Below are 16,531 nucleotides of genomic sequence, written 5' to 3'. Positions count from 1 at the left end.
TTATTATCCTGGGATATTTTAATATTGTGTGGAGGAAATGAACCAGCAGGAGGTACGCAGGGTCGGACGCCCGGCGCCTGGGAGGTACAGGTCAGGTTCTGGGTGGCGGCCCCAGGGCACGGGATTGCACAAAGCTGCACCCGAGGACCACGCGGCCGAGGCCAGGCTAATTCTGTCTGCAAGAGGCCCCCGTAGTCGCTGCCTCCCGACGGCGCGTGTGCGCCCGCGGCCGGGAGTGACGTCACCGGTCTGGGCGGTGCCGGAGGCGTGGCCCGGGCATCCCGTGCGGCGCGCGCGGGACGTTCAAGCGTCGGAGCGGGAGGTGCGGCCGCCATGAGCCTCTGGGCGGACAAGTACCGGCCCTGCTCGCTGGCGCGGCTGGACTACCACAAGGAGCAGGCGGCGCAGCTGCGCAACCTGGTGAGCCGGCGGGCGGCGACGGCGAGGGCGGCTGCGGTCCCGGGCGGGCCGCGGAGATGGCCGCCCGCGCCCGCACACGCCCAGCCTCCGTGCCGGCCGGGGCTCGGTGCCCGGGGCGCGCGCGGGAGCCCGGGACAGCAGTGGCCCAGGGCGGGCGGAAGTGGGTGTGCGCGCCGTGACGTCATCTCCGCCCCTCCCCCGGCCGCCGAAAATCCCGGGCCGGGGCCTCCTTTACAGACGGGAGGGGCTGCGTCCGTTCGTCTCTGCGCTGTTTGTGGTCCCGCAGGCCTGGGACGTGTCCCGTGCAGGCTGTGTCCGTGCTGGCGCTCGTCTCCGTGTGCGCAAGGGCGCGGGCCGCGGACGGGCTGGCTTTCGGGCCTGGACCCAGAGGGTCGCCCGCGCCCGAGTTTTGGACGCGTTCCTTAGCCTGCTCCGAAGAACCGAGGAGCTCCGTGTGCGATGAGAGTGTTTGCTCAGATACTATTTCAGTACTTTTTTAAGAATGAGAACTAATATAGAAGGAACCCCATTGTTTACATGAAAGTCACTAAAAAAGTCGATAGTGTGAGATAGGTTTTTTCCCTCTTCTTTAATTATTGGTGTTCCATCTATGCACTTTAGATCGTCATGTGTAGACAAATCGCTACTTCTCACAATGTTTTCGCTTCAATTTTTTAGACAAAGGATACATTTTACATTATTTTGTATGGCTTTTTTTTTTTTTTTACAGAATTTGGAATAAGTGCTTTGGATAGAAATTCGATACACTCGTCTTATAACTGAACAGATTTGCTTTTAAGAAATGTTTAGTTCTTTACTGTTGAATCTACGATTTAATAAAACTATGAAACATTTAAAGCATAGCTTCTGCTTTTGGTTAGATCCAAGTTTAAAAACAAAGGCAGCTAGTATTTGAGGAGCATGTACTATTTTCTATGTGCTGTATTAGTTGAACAGTCCCTGTCCTTGCGACTTTGTTTTCAGTGCCAGAAATAGATGAGTTTACAGTCTTAACATGTCCTGTAAAAAGCACTTCTCTTAAGATACCTAACTCATTTTTCCTGTAATGGTTACTTACAAAACTTTTGCTCCACAAGATTCTATACACCCGGGGCACAGATGTGTTCTCAGCATCTTCATAGCCTTCATCTCGATTCCTAAACCTGACTCTTCATGAGAATCACCTGGGAAGCTTTGGCAACAACACGCAGTGTGCACTGCGGTGCTCGCCTGGGTCCCCTTGCTCTTACCTAGTGAGTGCGCAGACTGACTTTCTCTTTCCTGTGTTTGCACTCCCTGACACCCCTAAGCCCACTTGTGGTGCCTGGGGATTGATGTGGCGCATCCACTTTCCCAGTCGGGCTTCAACAAAGGATTGTTGAGAAAGCCTGTCAGACTCCCACTTCTGTACGTTGAGTGGGTTAATACTGGGGTGTATTTTAACACTGGCTTCAAGGGTGTCCCCAGCAGGATCAAGCCCCAAGTGTCCAGAATGGTATTTAAATTGGTAATACACTCTGCCTTCTTTTGCTTCATTACAAACTCTTTCTTTACCTCCCAAGTAAACCAGATATACTCAATTTTTATCAAAGGGACTGTTTGTGAAAACCCAAAGTAAGACAGGTATTAATCTCAGTTACTGAATTATAATTTGATGGAATGGGCCCAATAACCAATCAGTCTTTCATTTTAAAAAGTTCTCTAGGAGATTCTGTCAGTCAGCCAGGTTTGGGAGTTATTACTGTCTAGCATATGGTGTTGTATCAAGCATGTACTATGCTAGTTAAATAGTTATATAAAATTAATGCCAGAGAGTAATCAACATTCCAGAATTAATTTTTTAAAATCTCTATATGTACATTCATACAAACACATATATAGTTTTGAAGTTTCATAGGTAGAGATGCAAAATATTATACTTAAAAAAAGTTTAATTCTAGCCCTGGCCGGTTGGGCTCAGCGGTTAGAGCGTCGGCCTGCGGTCCAGAGAGATCCAGGTTCGTTTCCCGCTAAGGGCACGTACCTCAGTTGCAGTTTGTCCCCGGCCTTGGTTGGGTCATGCAGGTGGCAGCCACTCGATGTGTCCCTTTCACATCCACCTCCCTCTCTCTCTCTCTCTCTCTCTCTCTCTCTCTCTCTCTCTCTCTTCCTCTCTCTCCCTCTCTCTCCCTCCCACTCTATCTGAACAAAACATGGAAAAAATGGGTGAGGATTAAAAAAAAAAGTTTAGTTCTACCTAGAACACATGTATGATTAGGAAAATGCCTCATTTTTTGTTTTTGTTTTCCCTAGGTGCAGTGTGGTGACTTTCCTCATCTGTTGGTGTATGGACCGTCGGGTGCTGGTAAAAAGACGAGAATTATGTGTATTCTGCGTGAACTTTACGGTGTTGGAGTGGAAAAATTGAGAATTGAACATCAGACCATCACAGTAAGCATTTCCGTTTGAGGCCCTCCAAATATTTATAGCAGGGATTGTCAGTCCTCATCATCCGTACATCACCCTCTCATTGCCGCTCTGTGTGTGATTAAGTAAGACTCCCAGGTAATCTGGTGCACAGGATTGCGAGCTACTGTACTGCTTCATAGACCTAGTCATGTAACCGACCCAAGTCAGTTATGTTAGAGAGGAAATATGAGCAGTAGGAGATTGGGGTACATGTGGGCGGTAGGAGTCAGTGTAGATCACCTAGAAAACCAGTGGCTCAGCTGGACTAGAACCCGAGTTTCTAAAGCTCGTTGTTCTGAGAGCGGTAGTGGTATGGAAAGAAAGGGAATGATCTCGAGCAAAATCGTAAACATGGAATAAGGCCACGTGGTAAGGATTGGCAGCTGACTGCTGGGAAAGGGGGCATGAGGCTCTGGTGGGCGGAGGGTTCCCGAGACCTGGGCCTGGCTGCGCTTTCCAGTTTCCTGTCCTGCAGTGCATTTCTGTGCTTTGTTTCTAGACCGTGTTTAAGGCCTAGCTGGACTGTCTCCTCTCAGAGGGTCCCCCAACTCCAATAGAATTAATTTTTCTTTGTACTACCCAGTTTATACATGTAGAGCACTTTGTTTTGCCTTACGTTATACATGTTATTGGCATTTCATATCTTTTACTTTGACAAGGTAGTGTTTACTTTGAATTGTGTAGGGAACACGGCATGTCCCTTTTCATACCCTTCATACCATCGCCGTGCTGTCTTGTGCACGTCAGACATTGAAAACTGCTGAGTGACGATGGGAAGTAGTGCTATTAATAGAATATTTAGGATGATAGATTCAAGGCTGATGCTGATTAGCTTGTGTTTAGACACAATGAGTTTGATGTGCATCCTGGTGGAAATTCTTATAAAATATGCAGGGAAAAATTTAACAAGAAAGATGTGGAATCTGTTGGAAGAAAACTATAACGTAAAAGGACAAAAAAGAAGTGATCAAATGAGAAGATGCAGTATGTCCTCAGATACATCGTTTAATATTTAATATCTCTTCTCCCCCGGAGTGTAAATTTCAATCAGTAGAATTAAAATCCAACTTGTTTTTTAATTGTATGAGATTGTTTTAAATTCATTTTTTTCTTTATTGACATTAGAGAGAAAAAGGAAGGGAGAGGGAGAGAGAGATAGAAACATTGATGAGAGAGAACATCAATTGGCCGCAGGCCCACAACCTGGGCATGTGCCCTCAAATGAATAGAACTGTGACCTCTTGGTGGATGGGTCAATGGTCAACCACTGAGCCACACCGGCCAAGCAGTTGTATGACTTTTTTTTTTTTTTTTGTGGTACGTGCCCCTATCAGGAACCGAACCTGGGACTCTCTGGCCCGCAGGCTGACGCTCAACCACTGAGCCAAACTGGCCAGGGCAGTTGTATGAAATTCTTAAAGTACGTATGAAAGAATACATTTCTGAGACTAGCTAAAGTAATTATTAAAAAGATTTGTGAAGTAGCACTAGCATTGACAGATATTAAATTATATTGTAAAGCTATTAAAGTCAAAGCAATATTGTCTTGGCAGGGTACGGAGAATTAGGTCAGCAGAACTTAATAGCCCAGAAATAAGATGGAGAGCCTATTTCAGATCGGTGGGAAAAGGGTGTCAGTACTATGTGCTAACATAACTAGGTACCCAGAAGTTGAAGAAGTTGTTGAATATGATACCTAATAAAGATAAATTTCGGATGAAGTAAAGATTTAAATGTTAAAGTGAAACACTAAATTTCTTTGAATAAAATTCCTTAAATATAGCCCATGGGTCAAGAACACCTTTTGACAGAAAACATGTTTATGTGCACAGTAACAAAAGAATGGGTGAAGTTAAAACATTAGTCATGGTTATCTAAAGTTCTGTTTTGGTAAGCATAAATTATTTATGTAATCAAAAACCAGTGAAATACAGAAAAAAGGAGAGCCAAAGAAATGAATGTTAAAAAGATCTATTTTCTTTGTCCTCAGACTCCATCTAAAAAGAAAATTGAAATTAGCACTATTGCAAGCAATTACCACCTTGAAGTTAATCCCAGGTAAGCTGCTACTATATAGAAAAAAGCATTTTTAGAATAGTGGTGTTCAGACTTATTTTTAAAGAGGAGAATCCTTTCTTAAAGTAAACTCATGTATGGAAACACAATATATAAAAGAGATAAAGTGAAGCTGCCCTGTGTGGAATTGAGAGCCTAGACCCACCTCACTTTGTCTTCTGTTTGATAACCCCTCATTCAAATAATGTTGATGATTTAAGTTTTCTTGCTTTACAGAACTTGTGTTTTACATGAAGTACATTATATAGTAGGGTTTTTGTTTGTTGGTTTGTTTAAATCCTCCCCTGAGGATATTTTTCCATTTATCTTCAGATGGAGAGGGAGGTAGAGAGAGAGAAAAACATTGATGTGAGAGACATGTGGATTGGTTGCCTCCCAAGGCACCCCAACCAGTGCCAGGGACCAAACCACAACCGAGGTACGTACCCTTGACCGGAATCGAACCTGAGACTCTGGTCTGCGGGCCGACACTCTGACCATTGAACCACCCGGTCAGAGCATGTAATAAGTTTTTAAAGAAATATTGACTCATTGAGAACTGATGAGCAAGACTGAATGGAGCAGGAGGAATAGAATTACAAGCTAATATGTATGTATTCAGTATAAGGCACCCTGAGAAAAGGTTTACATGGATTGTTATATTTGGTCCTCAAAACAACCTTAACAGACAGGTATTATTGTTATTATTTTCTCTAGGTATGTCAAAGGAATTTAAGAGAAATAAGGTTGGTGAAAAGGAGCTGATCATAAAAGTAGAGAAAGTGTTAATTTCATAGACAAGGAAAATGTATTGGATTCTTGACTAGAAAATGATCATTAAAAAGACACTCCAAGTATATTGATCTAATAATAGAGAATTGAAAAAGATTTGGGAATATTAATAAAGCTGATTGCTTTGCCCTTTTTTCTCATTGTGAATTCCTCTGTAGCAAGAATAGTCCATTGGAGATTAAGCTGGTTGTTTTTCAGGTGTTTGACATTCAGCCTAAACTAACCAGGTGACTTATGTTGGTTTGTGAGGCACATGACTTAAATGCTAAAGCAGTATGTGGGTATAAGTGACAGATAATGCCTATAGTAAGTCAAGAGAGTTCTGACTTTGTGTCTTAAACTCCATTTGCTTATCCCATTGCCTTGCTAAGGGAGTCAGCTCCATGCTCGTGCTGGGAGCAGGTGTGTCTAGACTTGTCCTCTCAGATCTTTGTTATCATGATGATGATTGGAGGTTAAATTTGTTTCAGAGTTATTTTTATATTTTGAAGAATTATAGATAACTAAGAAATTAGCTGTGACTAATTAGTAACTGTTTTGTACAGAAGTGTTAATTGTCAAACTGTTACTAGTTATTGATCTTTCTAAGTAATAGTAAAATTTAATGAACAGATTTAGTGTTTTCAGTGATGTTAGTTAAATTGTAATTGAGTATTGGAATAATTGTTAGTAATTTTAATAACCCTAAAAATATCTCAGGCATAATACTTTCAAGTTACGTATGTGTGTGTGTTTTTTCAATCATTATTTTCGTTTGCATAGCGATGCTGGAAATAGTGACCGGGTGGTAATTCAGGAGATGTTGAAAACAGTGGCACAATCCCAACAACTTGAAACAAACTCTCAGAGAGACTTTAAAGGTATGTAATAAAAAAACTTCTTTTTATTAGGCAGACACTCAAATTGTAAGGAATGTATATGAGAGGAAATGTAATGAGAAGTTGTAAAGTCCATCCATTTAACAAACATTAACCATCTGTTCTATGCCAAGCATTATGCTGCTTTTGGGGGCGGGGAATCTAAAATTGAGTAAGAGAATTCATGATCTCTGCTCATGGGAGTTTATACATAGTGCCGTGGAAGTGAATTTTGGTGGAAAGAAGACTATTTGTGCCACCTGTTTGTTATTTTAGAAGCAAATGAATAATAAAAAAACTGTATTTAAAATAAGGTTACATGATTTAGAAATAACTGTTCTTAGGACCAAAGTTTTATGTTTATTATTAAATATTTAAATACATTTAAAAAAAGTAAAACTAGCTCTAACCCATCATTGAGAGACAATTCTTGTAGCACATTTGTCATTACCTTCCAGGATCATGCATGTGCAGATATATGCACATATTCTTATAGAAGACTTTGTGATGATAAATATGCCAACATTTAGCGCTTTTGATGGGTTTTGAAAAATTCTTCATCTAATTGAGTATATGTTTATATATCCTCACCGGAAATGGGAAGTTCCTATTTCTTCCCAACATTTGTCAACACTGTGGATAATTATTTTTAATCTTTGTTAGATTTAGTTAAGAAAGTAAATTGTGCTTTTTGTTGTTTGTTTGTTTTTAGCAAGTGTCGTAATTCTTCTTTGGTTCACTGCTCATTTTACTGTTTTGTGAATTGCTGTATATATTCCAGCCTATTTATCTTTCCTTCTCAGTCTGTATTTCAAAATAAACTTATATTTATTTTTGCTACTATAAATGGAGTCTTCTGATATTTGCTTTTTTGTTTACATATATGATAGAAATTGATGTTTGTCTTAATTTCGTATCCTACTATGTTACTAAATTCTCTTACTGTCTGTCATAGTCTTACATTGCTTCTTTTGGGTTTTTCAGATAATGCATTCATGTCATCCGTAACTAGAAATGGTTTTCCCTCTTCCTTTCTAATCCGTGAGGCTTTAAGTGCTGCCGCTTGTGAATCATGTTTAGCAGCACCTCCAGTACAGTGGTCGATAGCAGAGACAGTGAATGTTTCTGTCGTGACTCTGGGAAGAGGGGAGAGCTCAAGGTTCCCCATTTAGTTAGTTGCTGGATCTTGACCTGAGGTGTAGCTATTTGATCATTGTAAGAAAATATCCATAATTTTCTATTTTATTGAGTGTTTCTAACATGAATGTGTGAAATTTTTCAAATGCTTTCTTTGCATCCATGACTTTTCTTCTGAGTTCTATTAATATAATAGATTATATTACTGGATTTTCTAATGAAACTGCTTTACATTTCTAGAGTAAACCTTACTTGGTCATGTACTGATTTTTTAAATATGCTGCTGTTTTCTGACTACCAGATTTATTTTTGTATTATTTGGTTTTTACTACTCTTTATTAGATTACATTTTGGGATCAATCTCTTTGTCTCTATTTTTCCTGTTGTGTTCAGTTTGGATTCTCTTTCCAGAGTTTCTCCTTATTGTGAAATATTGTCTTGGAAGGGAACCTCATTTTGTTATTTTCAGTCTACTGCTCTGTCAAACCTTATTTTTTATTTTTATTTTTTTGGTACGTGCCCCTACCAGGAACCGAACCCAGGACTCTGGTCCGCAGGCTGACGCTCCAACCACTGAGCCAGTCCGGCCAGGGCTCTGTCTAACCTTATTGCATCAAGGTTCCATTGCTCTGAGCCGTGAGCTCAGCCCCATGGATTCAGTCTATACCTACACATTATTCTTGAAAAACTTTAAGGCCAGTTCTTGATTATGGCCAGGTAGAAACTTACTACGGTACAAATCACCGGATGTCTTGTTAGCTACATCTCTGTGCCAGCTGTTTTCCAAAGTATATTCCTTAGAATGTTACCATTTAAGACGTTCCACAGTCCTGTGCTGCTGAGGTGGTAAAATAGTTTGGGAAAATATAGCACCATACATCCTTGTTTTTTTTACTTTTTTCCCTCACCTGGACATTTTTCCATTTTTTGCTCAGATAGAGTGGGAAGGAGAGAGAGGGAGAGAGAGAGAGACATCGAGTGGCTGCCACCCGCACGACCAACCAGGGCCGGGGACAAACCGCAACCGAGGCACGTGCCCTTAGCGGGAACCAAACCCAGTCTCTCTGGACCGCAGGCCAACACTCTAACCACTGAGCCAAACCGGCCAGGGCTACATCCTTGTTTTGATGATTCTTTTTTTAGTGCATATAAAAATTATAAAAGCTGCACTGAATTCTACAATAAGGTAATTTCTTTAACTGCATTTAGCCTACAGTTTCTTAGGCTTATTACAAAATTTTTAAAATAAAAACATTATTTTTACTCTACTTGTAACTTTTTTATGCCCTTACCAAAAAGAAGAGGAGTATATCAGCTTTATTATTTAGGATTTCATGCTGAATAATAAGGATTAAGAAGGATATAGATACTCAATTTAAAGTTTGTTTTGTTTCTCCTTGTCTCAGTGGTTTTATTGACAGAGGTTGACAAACTCACCAAAGATGCTCAACATGCCTTGCGTAGAACAATGGAAAAGTACATGTCCACCTGCAGACTGATCTTGTGTTGCAATTCGACATCTAAAGTGATACCACCTATTCGAAGTAGGTGTCTGGCAGTTCGTGTGCCTGCTCCCAGCATTGAGGATGTAAGTCAAGTTAAATACTTGGTTTTGTAAAAACCCAGTGAAGTGTATCAGTAATTCAGCAACATCTGTGTTCTGGATGCTAATCATAAGTAGATGCACAAACCAATACATATAGTCGTAAATACCAGACACCAATATAGAAAAGGTGTTCTTTGCTTTAAACTATCTTCTATCTTAAACAAGTTGGTATAGTCAGACCTTGGTTCTCCAACAAGTTGTTCAAGGAAAAATGTCTCTGTTGTTGAACAACCCTTTTCTGCTGATACATCAGCATGACAGCGTCTCTCGGGCCACAACGAGGGCGAGTCAGTTCACTGCTGACCCTCACGTTATCAACATCTCAGGAAATGGTGCTGTGAATATTTTTGTGTTAGTTTTTGCTTTTGTTGCTTGCAAAGTGGCCAATAGCACAATTTTAGAACATAAGGAAGCCATCAAGGGTGCTGATGTTGCTAAGGTGTGAAAGAAACAGTGATCACAGGCGACTGCAGAGGCAGAAAGCTGTTCCCGATGTGGGTGAAGGAGAAGCAGGTGTCGGGGACAGCATCGCAGGGTCAGTGACCTGAGAAAGCGAGGGTGCCGCACGCTGACCTGCAGGACCTGGGAGGCTGCTGCAGCGACTGCAGGGCCGGCGGGGCTGCGTCCACAGACCAAGGACAGAAGTGTCTGTTTACAGATCGACAGCACATTAGACATGTACTGTAGATAAGAAAGGTGGAACGGAATCATTTGGGGGTCTGGAATAAATTCAATTTATATTGTTTCTAATTGGAAAAAATGACTTTTTTTTTTTAAACAAATCACTTCTCTAACAGCCTTCTGGAACAAATACTGAGGTTCCACCATGTTATGAATTTTACTAAACTAGGGAAAACTTAGTTATTTAGTATCTTTACGTCAACCTAAGTTTTTGGTTTTGAAGGAATTTGAGTATGGAAGAAACAGGTTTTGCAAGATGATGTGAAAATACCTACTGCCCAGGTAGGGGACCAAAGTTAGTGTGAAAAAAACATCAGATGCAGGGGTGGTTAAAGTAGGTCTACAGTTTGAATGGAAAAAGACATGCAGGTTATAATCATTAGAATAGCTTCTTTAACCGAAGAGTATGTCTCACACAACTATGAACCTGCTTTTGCCCACCCCTGTATATGTGTATCATTCTTAATAGCTATCAGTAAAAATACTAATTCTCACAATAAACAGCTTTCTTGCTGTTAATGGGTTTGGTGCAATTTTATGCAAAGTAGGGATAATATGTGACATTGTATTAGTTGTAAATGGTAAAATACCTTTATTTTACATTTCAGTTGTAAAAAAAATTAAGGAGTGATACAGTTAAAGGGGTTTATAAAGCAAGCAGGATTACCAGTTTTCACCACTGCCATGGACACCTTGTCTTAGTCCATGCAAATAACACCTTCTTAGTTGTGCAGAGTTCAGCCCAGGCGGCTCAGCTTGGCAGCCCTGCCCATGCCACTGGCCTGGACCCTAAGTCTCCTCTCAGCTGCCCTAAGGAGGCTTGAGACTGGACTTGGAACCAGGTTGTCTCCAGGGCAGAGCCAGCTGCTGCCTCTTCCTGACATCTGGGCTAGACCCCTGGCTTCCTGCGGAAGGGGCGTGGGGGTGGGGTGGGGTGGGGTGGGGTACCAACCACAGGAAAGGGGGATCTATGAAAGTATTACCAACAGAAATTGTTTCCATATACTGTTTGACAGATTACTCATTTGTGTTAATTATTTCATTGTAGATCTGCCATGTGTTATCTACTGTGTGCAAGAAGGAAGGTCTGACTCTTCCTTCACAGCTGGCTCGCAGACTCGCAGAGAAGTCCTGCAGAAACCTCAGAAAAGCCCTCCTGATGTGTGAGGCCTGCAGAGTGCAGCAGTGAGTGACAGCGGCAGTGACGCAGGAAATGTTTTGGAAAATAAGCCCACTGCCATGGCATTCATTGTTTTCTTTTGTCACCTAGGTATCCTTTCACTGCGGATCAGGAAGTCCCTGAAACAGATTGGGAGGTGTACCTGCGGGAGACGGCCAGTGCTGTGGTCAGTCAGCAGACGCCACAAAGGTACCAGTGAGAGATGACTGGGAAGGTCCGGGCAGCGAGGTAGCGCCGCTGAGTTTTAGGTTAGCGGTTTTACACTAGCATCGTGCAATTTGGAAGTATAATTAAATCTTGAATCTAAAGACTAAACTTAAAGAAAAGGGAGGATATAATTTTAGAAGTTTAATGGTTTAGAATAAAGTGGAACCTCTGTTCTAATTTAATTGGTTCCGGAAGGCTACTGGTGAAGCGATTTGTTTGAAAACCAAACTTTTTTTTCCCTTTAGAAATAATGCAAATTGAATTAATCTTTTCCAGACTCCCAAATGATTCTCTATTTTAACCTTTCTCAAGTGCCTGTGATCATTGTTCCATGAGCACTTTCACTTCACGACACCAGCACTCTGGATGGCCCTTTATGTTCTAAAATTGTGCCCGTTGTTGATTCGCCAGCCTGCTCAGTAGCCAGATCAGGCGGACCCCTCTGTCGTACTGCACAATTGTATCTTTTTGAGCTCTGTTCTCACAACTCTCCTTTCCACTCTGTTGCTATCACTAACCTTGGGACCCATGGTGACTTACTGTACATATTTAATAATAATAAGCAACAAGAAAACACAAAAATATTCACAGCACAACTTCCCGAGACGTTAACATCTAAAAATTTAGTGGTAAAATGACTCAAACTTGTGCATTCTCCCCTTTGTCATCTGAGAGGCTCCTGACTGATCCTACAGGTATCACATGAAAGTGGTGTTGATTCCATAACTGAAGTTTTTTTTGACAACTGAAATATTTTTTTCCATGGACAACTTGGTTAAGAGCTGAATTGTTTGGGATGGGAGATGTTCGAGAACCGAGGTTTGCCTCTAGCCGATGTGGATTCGTGGCTTTTATTAAGCTGGTGACATGTAAACGTGAAACTCATACATAACTTAAATCTTGGAATTTTTAATTTTCCTTTTAGGATTTCAGATGACCTAGAATTAATACATTACAGTGTTTTTATTTTTTAATATCAAAAAGAACAATATATAATTTGGTATTTGACACCTCGTATGATAGAAAGACACCAGACTGTGAGTCAGACTTCTAGCGATACAGGCTCTGCTAAGAATGACATTGTGTATGTGCTGTGAGTGTTCAGGAAGTGTGTTCTGACTCATGCTGCACAGTATCTCCACCTGTTCCGTGCGTCCATCGCTCGGTCGTGGCCTTCCTGAGACTACTTCAGCCACCGCCGTCTGATTTCTGAAGCGTGGACTGGGAAGGGCAGTCTGCCCTGCCGCAGGCAGGGTGTCAGTCTGAAGGCCCCCGCGGGAAGCCCGGAGGAGGCCCCGCAGGCCCAGCCTCCTGCTCTCACTGCGCCAGACCTGGGAACCATCCTGGGCTCCAGAGAGGGTGGTTGATTGTTTTAGCAAACGGAGCAGACTGAGTGCAACCACTGATATTGAAGCTTCCCTGGTTTTTAATGAACATAGGCATGGGAAGAATAGTCCATGTTCCTTGTCTTGGGTGATATTTCTGATAAATTCTCATTTTTATAAGAGTCTTCAAAGGGATTATAACATGTACTCTGGCTGTCAGATTGGTGGAGGTGTATAGCCATATGTAATGGGGGCTTAGTATTTCATCAGGGTTTGCTTTGAATTCCTGTAATTCAGCTATTTCGTTGAATAAATTAATAGTATTCACAGTGTCAGACATCATAAGTGGTCTCTTCAGAAAAGAAACCTTGACTTTAGAAAGTGTGCAGTCTGTTTCGTAAAATACTGAGTTTGTGAAGAAATCCCAGCCTTTAAAGAGAGAAAGTTCAAATAAAGCATGTCTTACAAGTCTTGTAGTTTTGTAATGTGTTTCCACACTGCAGCTGACTTTCTTTTTGTTCTGATTTTAAAGAAAAACTGATGATAGTACTAGAACTTACTATTATTATGCTTTAATAATCAGGTTTTCTTTATGAGATATACTACCATGTTGTCTGAGAGTAATCGAGCGTTGGAGTCAGACTTGAATTAAATGTTGCCTCAACCACATGAGTTTTGATGGAAGCTTAAGATCTCTGAACTTTAAGTTTGAGGTTTTTTTGTTTTTTGTTTTTTATTTATTTTTTCAGTAGAAGAGAGTGGTGGTATTTGGAATGAATAGTGTACTGCAGTGAGCTTCACATAGAGTAGGGTTAGAGAAACACTCAGACGTTGGAAGGGCGCCGACTGCAGTCAGACAGCTCTGAGTTTAAGTCATGGCTCTGCTGTGGTCAACTTTGTCAGTTACTCAGCTGCCTGGTCTTAGCGTATTCATCTAAAAAGTATGGAGATAACCCACTCACAGCTTGTGTGAGGACTGAGTTTTAAATTGTTAGTTACAGTGTGTTTGACATAGCAGTCCTTAAAAACATGCTGGATTAAAAAAAAAGAAACTTTTAGTAAGCTTCACTGTGGCATAGTTTCATACTCCTGGATTCCCAGAAAGGGGCTTGAACTTCTACTTTTAAGAATCTTTCATAAATCACTTTTCTGATTAATCTGAAATAATAGAATGTTAGAAAGATTCAAAACACATTTTTCCCGTTAGGGTAGATAAGTATATTTGTAGAGACAGATAAAGATACTTGTTTTATGTGTAGTATTTAGAATTATAATTGTCACTGTGTTTCTTACTGTTTTAAAATGCCTTGTCTATTTCTCCCCTTCTCTCTTTTCCCTCCCAGAAATGTTGCGAGAGGTCTAGAGGAAGGCTCAGACCGAAGGGTCCGTGGTTGCTCGCACTGCCCGGTTCCATGCTTAGTGCAGTGACGGGGCCGCGTGTTTCCTTCCCATGTTGCTTTTCACTTGGCGCCGTGGGCAGCAGCATTATACTGTGTGTCCTCCTTGTAGTCCTTTGTCACTGGCGTGAGTGACCAGTGATTCTTCAGTCTTTTATGACTGTCTTCTAGATGTCCTAGGCGTCACCTCTCTAGGAAAAAAAATAAACGTGTTACTTGATGTGTCATTAAAGTATGTTAACGTCCCTGGTATGAAATAAACTCAACCTTCACTATTCATGAAGTCTCAATTTCTATGTGGTACTCTCATGGTATTTTGATGTAACTAATAATCCTGAATATAAGTGCTGTGTAAGTTTAAAAGAGTTCTGAAAAATTATTTTTAGAAAAATAAATTGAAATTAGGAAAAACTTGTATATGTATATGCTGAACAAGGTAAGCCATTTAAGAATGGCTTTGTTTAATTATTTATGAATTTGTTTAATTCATAAAATAGAACAGCACAATAGGTACTTGGAAAAATTACCTCTTAATTTTATCATAAAATAACTACTTATTGTGTTTTATGTAGGCTCCTTGAAGTTCGTGGAAGACTGTATGAGCTTTTAACTCATTGTATTCCTCCTGAAATAATAATGAAGGTAACCTAATTTCACATCTTGAACATTTTATAAGAATAAAAGTTTTACTCTGGGTGGGTAATCACAGGGCTTTTGTAGCCCTAAGGTAAAATTGTCATCTCTTACCAGTTCATTAATTCAGCAGATATTTATTGAGCCTCTGCTGTATGCCAGGTACCATAAGGCACATGTTGAAGAAAACAGGAGAAGTCCTTACCTTCAGGGAAGTTCCATTTTAGTGGGGTGAGATTGGAAACAAGTGAAGAAGACATGGCTTTAGAGTTGTCTGTCACCCACCTACCGATCTAGATTGATTTGTTGGGAATGCAGGGTTTTTTGTGTATTGCATTTACTTAGTAGTATATACATGAAAAAATGCAAATGATACTAACTCTACCAAAAAAAAGTGAAGGTCTGCTCTTTCATTTCCATAAGGATAACCAGGTGTAACAGACCTCTGTTACAGAAATAAGCCCGTGTGTGTGTGTCTGTGTTTCACAACACTTAACTGTTCCGCACTGTGTTTCTCGTTCAGCGTCGTAGCATGGATGTTGGTTCATGGGAATACATATTTACCTTACTCTTTGCAGTGGATAAATAGGAATCCAATGTAGAACTGTGTCACAGTTTGTTTTTTTATTATGACCCCTATTGGTAGAATTTTAGGTTGTCTTGTAGATTATAATTATAATTAATAATGTCATAGTAAGCTTCCTTGTACTTATATCTTTGCACCCTCATACGTTTAAATATTTGGAATTTGGAATATGCTAGATAATTGCATTTTTACATTATAGAAAAGGGTTTTGTTTTTTTTTGCTTTTGGATGAAGACTGCCAGCCCTTATAAAAGAATTAAGGATTTCACAAGTGTAAAAGAACATACTTAATTTGAGATTTACTTCTGTTTTGATGAGAGAAGTAAAGCTGGTTTGGCTGACGTTTTTAACATCCCTTCTCTGACTGCTGTTGTAGGGCCTCCTCTCGGAACTTCTGCACAACTGTGACGGACAGCTGAAAGGGGAGGTGGCCCAGGTGGCCGCCCACTGCGAGCACCGTCTGCAGCTGGGCAGCAAGGCCATTTATCACCTGGAAGCTTTTGTGGCCAAATTTATGGCCCTTTATAAGAAGTTCATGGAGGATGGATTGGAAGGCATGATGTTCTGACTGTACTGCTAGTATTTCTTCCTGATATGTCTCAGTATTAGTGTTTACATTCAGTTTATATTGGAAGCGCTGCAGGTAAAATAAACTAACTTTACTTAATCTGGTCTTGTTTGTGTTTTTTGTAATAATTTCTCTATGAACAATTAAACATTATTCTCTAAGTTAAATAATTAACTCTTATACTGTTGGAGCATGTTTATTTTAAAGGGCACAGCTAGAAACTTCAAAGTCCAGGAACATGATTTTATTTTAAAAATTTGTTAAGTATGCAATGTTGATCCTCCCATTTTCCAATTAATCTCTCACCCGATGAAGGAAATTTACACATAAAAAAGCAAAAATTGCCTGGCCAGTGTGGTTCAGTGGTTGAGCATCAACCCATGCACAAAGAGGTCGCCAGTTCAATTCCTGGTCAGGGCACATGCCCAGGTTGTGAGCCTGATCCCAGTGGGGGGCGTGCAGGTGGCAGCCAGTCGATGTTCTCTCTCCTTCTCCCTTCCTCTCCAGCATCAATAAAGAAAAAACAAAAAAAGCAGAGATTATTTTCTGTTCTCCAGATGACTATTTTTGGCTACAGGTACATAACAGTGCTTGGCAAGTCATTACTTTTAGTCATATTTTTTCTCAACCAAGAATTAA

The 16,531-nt window shown here is 40.8% G+C and overlaps 1 protein-coding gene across 2 annotated transcripts; it reads left to right on the top strand.

Moving 5' to 3' along the window:
- Positions 1-300: 300 nt before the first annotated feature.
- Positions 301-16,231, top strand: RFC3 (replication factor C subunit 3). 2 transcript variants are annotated; one of them, XM_036249967.1, is made up of 9 exons: positions 301-420; positions 2,713-2,850; positions 4,859-4,926; positions 6,478-6,575; positions 9,116-9,297; positions 11,045-11,181; positions 11,267-11,365; positions 14,678-14,747; positions 15,701-16,231. In XM_036249967.1, the coding sequence occupies exons 1-9, from the start codon at positions 334-336 to the stop codon at positions 15,890-15,892; spliced, it is 1,071 nt and encodes a 356-aa protein (XP_036105860.1). In that variant the 5' UTR covers positions 301-333; the 3' UTR covers positions 15,893-16,231. The 2 variants fall into 2 exon arrangements, with proteins under 2 accessions (XP_036105860.1, XP_036105861.1); XM_036249968.1 differs by lacking the exon at positions 301-420 and adding an exon at positions 1,407-1,673 and having other exon boundaries at positions 15,701-15,962.
- The last annotated feature ends 300 nt before the right edge of the window (positions 16,232-16,531 follow it).

Source organism: Molossus molossus, unplaced genomic scaffold, assembly GCF_014108415.1.
Source record: "Molossus molossus isolate mMolMol1 unplaced genomic scaffold, mMolMol1.p scaffold_m16_p_9, whole genome shotgun sequence".
In the NCBI taxonomy this organism is placed as follows: Eukaryota; Metazoa; Chordata; class Mammalia; order Chiroptera; family Molossidae; genus Molossus; species Molossus molossus.
Note: the sequence above shows the minus strand (reverse complement) of the source record. Positions and strands in the feature narration are given on the sequence as shown.